The sequence below is a fragment of the Nicotiana tabacum genome, chromosome 22, assembly GCF_000715075.1.
Source record: "Nicotiana tabacum cultivar K326 chromosome 22, ASM71507v2, whole genome shotgun sequence".
In the NCBI taxonomy this organism is placed as follows: Eukaryota; Viridiplantae; Streptophyta; class Magnoliopsida; order Solanales; family Solanaceae; genus Nicotiana; species Nicotiana tabacum.
In genome coordinates this window covers 4,649,973-4,659,184 of record NC_134101.1, presented here as the reverse complement: position 1 = coordinate 4,659,184, position 9,212 = coordinate 4,649,973, and the positions used below count along the sequence as shown (strand labels likewise).

Genomic DNA, 9,212 nt, shown 5'->3' with positions numbered 1-9,212 from the left:
GAAAAATATGTTTGTTGGTTGATATATAAATAAAAAGGAAGTAGCTAGACATAAGGTTGTTTTCTTTAATTTCCATGACTGACTCAGCTGATTGATGACAGTTCGATGGCCAGTTTGCTTAGTGACCAAAACGCCCTTTGCTATATACGTGAGAAATAATTACTCTCTTGACTAAGTTTTATTCTCCTCATATTTTTGGTTGAAAATATGATACGTGGGGCGTGTCCCTTTGTATGGTGTTTTTATTTTGTTTCAAAAAAGCCAAAAAAAATAAAAAAAAAATTAACAGGTCGCACCACATTTTTTATGCGACTTATAGTTTAATAAATTCCCTGGCTTTCCATATCTCAACAAAGAGCCATGCACTGTTATGACTTATGTAAAATTATCAAAATTATACGCCAAAGTTAAGATGTAAAATTAATATTATAAATATATTACATAAACATAATTAGGTATATATAAAAAGATATATTAAAAGAGTTAAATAATAAAAATAATAGGCAAAATACATAAGTTATCCCCCAAACTATAGACCAAATTTCTTTTACACACTTTATGACCACGAAAATTATTTTACACACTCAATCTTTTTAAAGTGTATCTAGTACACACCTGTTTAGCGTGGCACGCGAGTGTTTTACACTTAGAGGAGGCGAGTGAATAGTAATTTTTTTGTTTCTAAAGCCTTTTCATTTTTTTAATCATCTTCTGTACCTTGTTGCTGACGAAAGGACATAGTATCCTACTAAGTCCACTGATCGGTGGATCCCCCGGTTTCCATGGCTTTCTTGCTTTATCAAATAGTTTCCAACTTAGGATTCTTCATCTTCTTCTTCTACACACAATATTTAATCAGTTGTTTCTTCCTAATTCTCAGCTACATTCGTATAATTGTTTTAGCTTTTAGCTTCATCCATGGCAGAACCACCATTTAAAGTGTTAGTTTGTAGAGGATAATTTTGATGTTCTTAGTTATGGATTTTTCATTTTGCAGCCAATATTTACACTTAAATCTATCCTCTATCACAAAAAATGGTCAACATCAGTCACTATTGTCAAGAAAATTATTAATTGGGTGGTTTTCTGGTCAGAGAGGATGCCGGTGAATCGGGCAACCATAACATCTTTTCTGGTTTTGAGTTTTGAGTTTTGGGTCTTGTTTTTTTATATTTTTGTGTGTGTTAGATCTGAATTTAAAATCTAAAACTTGGGACTAAATCTAGTTAGGCTCCTAATTTTTGGTTTGAAGGTGGTGGTTCTAGTACAGTCGGCGGCAATGGAGATGCGAGGGGGGACAAAAAGAGATGGAAAAGAGAAGGGTTCGGGGTAATTTTAAGTATTTTATTTTTTAATAAAAATAATAACACGTGTCACGATTTTATTGGTGCGTGACTTCACAAATGTTTTGACAAATGGTCAAGAAAAAAGTGGGGTGTCTTTGATACACTTTCGAAAGGTTGAGTGTGTAATATGATTTCCGTGGTCAGAAAGTGTGTAACAGATATTTGGTCCATAGTTCAGGGGTAACTTATGTATTTTGCCAAAAATAATACTCCCTCCGTTTCAATTTATGTGAACCTATTTTCTTTTTAGTCCGTGCCAAAAAGAATGGCCCCTTTCCTTATTTGGAAACAATTTACCTTTATACAATGATTTATAGCCACACCAAAAATATATGCTTCATTTTACACCACAAGTTCAAAAGTCTTCTCTCTTTTCTTAAACTCCGTACCTAGTCAAATGAGTTTACATAAATTGAGACGGAGGGAGTAATAAAGTATGGGTGAATAGTAATGGGGGAGCATTAGAGCCACATTTTGAAGTAACACTATTTATCCCCCATTTTGGGGGCAAAAATGGGAGAGCATTGGAGCCACATTTTGGTAAAAAGGAGTTGCATTATGGAGAAATGGGGGAGGGTTGGAGATGCCCTAACACCCACCTCTGGTGTGTATTCACAACAAATTTAAAATCTAAGTTTCATGATTATGATGTTTAAATTCTTTTGCGTAGGATTAAACTTGGCGCATTTTTAAAATTATGAATTCAATTCTGTATAGGTCGAAATCTGCCCTTAAATATTTAGTGCAATAAAGCACAAAGGAATGGGTCAGTCGAGGTCGATCAGGAAGCAGCGAGGTTTGTGGTCGAGATGTCAACAACGGGCGAGATCAAATGCCATTAGCAGAGTTGTAACTGCTAGTTTTCAAAATGGGATATTAAAGAGAATATTTTAGAGGATATTCTCTGTATATATATATATATATATATATATATATATATATATATATATATATATATATATATATATATATATATATATATATATATATATATATATATATATATATATATATATATATATATATATATATATATATATATATATATATATATATATATATATATATATATATATATATATATAATAAAAGATTCTCTCTCTCTTATAAAAATACAAATACTACCTTTTTGTCAAGATTCTTGTTCATATTATTCCATACTTTTCCATCAGATCTGAGAATAATTTGAACATTCGAGGATTTATCTGCCATTCATCATTGTCAGGAGGGACAATCATCTAGTTCATCCTTTATTGGGTGAACCACTTATCCTATTTACTTAAATGTCATTTAATGTTCTTTATTATTAGTTCTCCCCCCATTATTGCTCACACTTTTCAGAACAGTCAATGTATGTTATAGTCAACACATTTCTAGATATGTCTAATGTTACTCACGTTTTCTAAACTCACATCTAGAGATACTACTTTAAATAGGTTTAACCCATTATTATACAAACTTAACTCTTTTAGCCGAAAGTCATACTTTTTGGTCAAACAATTTAGCGTCGTATGTGGGGATTTCCTAGTTAAATTTATAGTTTCTTCTAGATCTATAACTAACACGGATCGCTAACGTAAAAAAAAGCAAGAACAAGATCTCCTTTCTTTGTATGCACAAATCCAATATGGCAGGTAACAGAGAAGAAAGAATGAGAATAATAAGTGACCTCCCAACCAACCCCATAAACGTCATCAATGAGAGATGTGAAACAACGTACGAAGACGCAACGCCCAACGCCTCCCCTAGGCGAGATGGGTCACCCCTTCCTCACTACAGCATCACAAAATCTCTTGGTAAGGGAGCCTCCACATGTGTGGGGGAAAAGACGCCCCCAGATGTAAAAAAGCTCCTCGAAGCATGGCTCATCGACACGCTAGTTGGCATCCTCAACAAGTCTGCCCGAGATACGGCTGTGAAAAATGCAAGGATTTGCACTGTGCAACGGGCGAATGAACAATGTGACCAACTCCCTCCACCTCCAACAGCAGGTATTACTCATAACACCATTGATAATGCAGGTGATAATGCTCTTGCAAGCATTTTGAAAATGATGGAGCAAATGGACAACGAGAACAAGAAACTCCGAGATCAAATGAAAAAACACCAGGAAAGGGTCGATAAAATACCGGGCGCCCCCAAACTGTTGCCGAAAAGAGATGACGGCCGATTTGTCGAGCAGTCATACAACGACAATGCAACCCTGCATGTCATACCGATGTCCTTCAAAATACCGCCCTACCTAAAAATATATGATGGCATGACCGACCCTGAAGATCATGTGACTCACTATGTCACCGCCGTGAAAGGCAACGATCTCGCCAAAGAACAAGTATCCTCCATTTTGTTGAAGAAATTCGGTGAAACCCTCACGGGAGGAGCGTTGACCTGGTATTGCAAACTACCTGCGTGCTCCATTGAAACTTTCGAAGAGATGGTTGGCAAGTTCGTAACGGCCCATGCTTGGGCTAAGAAAGCTGAGGCAAGAGTGAACGACATATTTGCTATTAAGCAATCTCCAGGAGAGCGGCTGAGGGACCTCTTCGCCCATATAAACCGAGTAAGGATGACCTTACCGAACGTGTCGGAGGGAATGGCAGTCGCAACCTTCCAGAATGGGCTGAGCAGGGACGGTTCGAGGGAGACTAGAAAAATATTGAGTCAACTGATGAAGTATACCCCAACCACTTGGGATGAAATACACAATGCATATTGTGCCGAGGTCGGAGCAGACGAGGACGACCTCAATGGACCAACTCATCGACTAATCTCTGTACATGCCGAATCCAGAAAAGATCGAAGAAATGATACCAGAAGGGACCTCGCTGCTTCACGACCCAACAAGGAATGACATCAACCATATGTTAGAGCGGCCATTGTCCCCCCTCCCGCCATGAAGAAGGCCCACCCAGATCAAGGACAGGGACTCATCGGAACGAAAGAGGTATGCCGTCTTTGCTATCTGCTCACAACTTTTGTGTGTCACCTAGAGAAATAGTCTACGCCTTGGAGAAGCTCGGAACAAAGGTAAAGTGGCCACAAAAGTTAAGGTTAGATCTGAATACCAGAAAATCGGATACCCTTTGCGAGTTCCATCAAGAACCAGGGCACAAAACCGAAGATTGCATCACCCTAAGGCAGGAGGTCGTAAACATGTTTCGACAGGGACACCTCAAAGAGTTGTTGAGCGACCGAGGAAGGACCAACTTTGGCAGAGGGAGCGAACAACATCAAGGGCCGCCGAACCTGCCCTCACCAACCCGCACCGTCCACATGATCATCGGCGGTGGCGAAGATGCTTCTATCAACAGCGTAAATTTAACCACTACCCACAAGCTTAAACAGTCGATCACCTACGAATGGTACGACGAACTCGAAGAAAGTATCATCTTTGATAAGTCAGACACTAATAGTTTGGTTTTCCCTCACTATCATGCCCTTGTTATTACTTTACAAATTTTAGATACCTATGTGAGACACATTATAGTAGACGATGAAAGTGGCGCGTGCATTATCCATCCTCGAGTACTTGCACAAATGAAACTCGAAAATAAGATAATATCGTGTTATATCATGCTATCTGGTTTTGACAATGCAGTTGAGCGAACTTCAGGGGAAATCACGCTTGGTGGCGTCACTTTAGAAACCACATTCCACATCATGGACCAAGACACAACGTACAACGCCATAATAGGGTGACCATGGATATACACTATGAGGGACATCCCCTCTAGCTTATACCAGGTCATCAAATTCCCGACTCCCTAAGGGATATTCAGCATAAGATGGGAACAACGCACATCCCAAGAATGCTACCACATCGCTCTAGACTGCACAACCACTCAACAAGCGAAGGACCAAGGAGAAGAGGCATAGCAATCAGTAGGGTCGAGGTTGATATGTGATGATAGCAAAGACAAGATCATAGACCCTGACATGGTCGAAGCTACGGAATCGTCCATAGAAGACCTCGACCCCGTTCAATTGGACAACAACGATCACATCAAGAAAGCTTACATCGATTGTATACTTCAGCAACCAGGTAAATTCTGTCAATTCTTAACTACTAATGCAGATTTGTTTTCTTTCAGCCATGCAAATATGTCGGGTATCCCGAAGGAAATCGCCACGCATAAATTGAACGTCGACACATTATACCCCTCGGTGAGGTAGGTTAGGCGTAAGTTCAACTCCGCGATTAATGATGCAGTACGAGAAGAGGTGGAGAAACTATTGGAAAATATCTCCATCAGGGAGTCGAAGTATCCCCAATGGGTCGCCAACGTGGTGATGGTGAAAAAGAAGAATGGGAAATGGCGGATATGCGTGGATTTCACATATTTGAACAAAGCATGCCCCAAGGATTCGTTCCCATTAACCCACATCGACCAACTCATCGACTCAACGACCGGGCATGAACTATTGAGCTTCTTGGACGCCTATTCAAGCTACAGTCAAATCCTCATAGAAGAAGAAGATCAGGAGATAACCACATTCGTCACTCAACAGGGGACGTACTGCTACAAGGTCATGCCCTTCGGCAAAACAATGAAAGTCTACATAGACGACATGCTAGTCAAGTCCAAAAAGAAAGAAGATCACATCGACCATCTGAGAGAAACCTTCGACATACTCAGACGATACGGAATGAAACTAAACCCCAAAAAATGCGTGTTCGGTATGGCATCAGGAACATTTCTGGGTTTCCTGGTATCACAATGAGGAATCGAGGTCAATCCTGATAAATCAAAGCCATCGAGGGGATACCAGAACACTTGACCACCAAAAATTAGGTTCAGAAGGTTGACAGGCCATATCGCCGCCCTTTCGTGATTCATCTCACGATCATCAGACAGGTGTCACAGATTTTTCAGCGTACTCAAAAAGGATAACGACTTCCAATGGACTTCTGAGTGTGTCCAGGCCCTGAAGGAGTTGAAAGTGTACCTTCATCATCACCATTACTTTCAAAACCAGAGCCAGGGGAACGTCTCCTCGTTTTCCTTGCTATATCCGAAGTAGTTGTAAGCGCAGTCTTGGTTTGAGAAAATAAAGGTACGTAGTCTCCCATCTATTACGTTAGCAAAATATTAGTCGATGCCGAGACGAGGTACCCTTATCTCGAAAAATAGGCCCTGGCCTTAGTCGTAGTTACACGAAATCTTATACCATATTCCAGTGCCACCCCATTTCGGTCGTCACGATTTTTAACCTAATGAGCATTTTGCATAAACCTGAGTTGTCGGGAAGGTTGGCCAAATGGTCCATCGAACTGAGCGAGAACAATATCACATATCAACCGCGAACGGCAATAAAGTCACAATTGTTTGCTGACTTTGTCGTCAACTTCAGCGCAAAAGTAATGCCCGTAGTTAAAAGAGAAGCCGCCCACGTTTCTCCTCAAACACAATACCTCTGGGTCCTGTACACCGACGATGCGTCTAACGTGCCAGGGTCCGAACTGGGACTCGTACTCGAAATCCCAATCGGCGAAGTGATTCGCCAGTCCATAAGGTGCCCAAATATATGACTAACAACGAGGCCGAGTATGAGGCCAAAATTACACGGTTAAGGCTGGCACTCAAGTATGGAGCAAAACGGTTAATACTACGTTGTGATTCCCAACTTGTAGTCAACCAAGTCACATGGACTTTCCAAATCAAGGAACAAAGGTTACAGAAATTGTCATGCCACGAACCTGGGGGGCGAGACCGGCACCCGATGCCTCACCTAATCTAATGTACCAACTTGCGACTAAGGGACTCTGAACATATAATGTCATATTTTGGCCATGGGACCACATTGCAAGACACTTTGCAAAGAAAAATATAAAACTAAACAGAAACTAGCGCTGACTAGACATCTATATAAAGATGGGCCGACAAGATGTCATAACTACTACAGCTGACAAATCAATAAAATATACATATCAGGCATACAAGCCTGACATACTGCACTAGCTGACAGGATATGTCTACAAGCCTCTACTGATGGATGTATTGTGATCAGAACAGGGCCACGACCTACCCATAACATATATACATACATACAGAAGATGTATAAGAAACACTAGACCCGATAACTCCGAAGGACGTGGAGCTTACGGACCAGGCTGAACTCGGGAAACACCTACTGAGGAGGTCTACCCGTCTGTCTATCTGAACCTGCACGCATAAAATGCAGCATCCCCAGAAAAAGGACGTCAGTACGGAATAATGTACCGAGTATGTAAGGTAATAACATAACTGAAAGCTCAAACTGAACTGATATTATAATAACTGAAAGTAACTAGGAGTCAAAGTTGATCTGGAGATATACTTACCTGCTGATACTGACTCAACTCCTTCAATATAGTAAGTAAAATAAATGTTCGGCCCTATAAGGCTCAGTACATGTATCTTCTCGGTCGTAGTAGGCTCGCTCATAGGCGCTCGGCCATACTAGGCTCTGTCTCTCGGCCATCCTGGGCTCGCTCATAGGCGCTCGGCCACAGTAGGCTCGGTATATAACTTACCATCTGATCAGAGGTTGCCCAATAGGGGCCTGCCCCCGATTATAGCTCGATGGTGGTGTGTGTGTGTGTGTGTATATATATATATATATATATATATATATATATATATATATATATATATATATATATATATATATATATACACACACACACACACACACACACACACACACACACACACACACACACTTTTACACACTTGACTGGAAGAAGACAATACTCAGTTGAATATAAATTCCTGATAAGGGAGAATACTGTAACTTATGAGACTAGGATAATGTATATAAATTTGGGAGTATGAACTTCTCTTTATGCCTCGTTATCAAACACATGTAGTTACGAGATCATGCCAAAATGAAGGAAGGGCTTAGCCTTAACATACCTTATCACAATCTTTCCAATCACCAAGTTGAATTCGCCTCTTCGCTCCTTAATATATAACAACGATAATAATAGTATCATTAAGTTACAAAAGGTACAACTATCGCACAACGAACAACAAGCTTATTTTGTATTAAAACGGGCAGCATCTCCCCTATAATACTTACTTCCTCCAAATTCAAGATAACACCAACAATACAAGAATGAAACAATAAAAACATATATACATTATTTTCCAACCTTGTATACACCACAAAATACTACAAAACAGCCCAACACACCTCAATCTCTTCATATACAAAACGACCATCGTAGTAGTGTCAAACAGAACAAAAATATTACAATAAACGACTAGCCCACCACCCTGCATTTATGTGGTATTTATACACACCCTTCCTCCTCCAAAACTTCACAAAATAGTAGTAAAACACGCAGCCCAACAGCAACACAAAATAGTCCGCTACAAGTGAATAACTCGAACTCACGGCTTCCGATCACCGTCCCGTGAGTTATTACAAATATATAACGATGTAATATGCATTTACAGCAGAATAAAATGGATGAAAGAGAGCAGTAAACTTACCTTATTTGTTGGATAACTCAGCTCCTATCTTGGTTCTTCAAACTCTAGGTTTTGCCTCCAATTAGAACTTGAAAGGGAGAAAAAATCAATTAGGGTTTGTGGGCAATTTTTGGGAGGATTTTTGCAGATCTTATGTCTGGTTATTATGTATTATTATCAGTCTAATATATGAAGGAGATAGGGCTTTAAAAAGGCCTCTTTGGACGAACCAAACTAGCCCATATTTGGACGACTCGAACTGGCCCAATTTTGGATTTTCATTTAAGCAAGTAGTTGACAGTCTGTGCAGTCTCACAAAAACGCCCCTATCGCTCTACTGCGATATCGTATTGACAAACGGTTTAATGAGTTAGTAAATAGACTCATATATATTCAATTTGATGGGTGG

The 9,212-nt window shown here is 39.9% G+C and overlaps 1 protein-coding gene across 1 annotated transcript; it reads left to right on the top strand.

Moving 5' to 3' along the window:
- The first annotated feature begins 4,292 nt into the window (after positions 1-4,292).
- On the top strand, positions 4,293-5,045 carry LOC107818284 (uncharacterized). The gene has a single exon (XM_016644269.2). It carries the CDS (start codon positions 4,293-4,295, stop codon positions 5,043-5,045), a length of 753 nt encoding a protein of 250 aa, XP_016499755.2.
- The last annotated feature ends 4,167 nt before the right edge of the window (positions 5,046-9,212 follow it).

Coding starts and splice junctions, on each gene's coding strand:
- LOC107818284 (XM_016644269.2), top strand. CDS start 4,293: ATGCCGTCTTTGCTATCTGCTCACAACTTTTGTGTGTCACCTAGAGAA.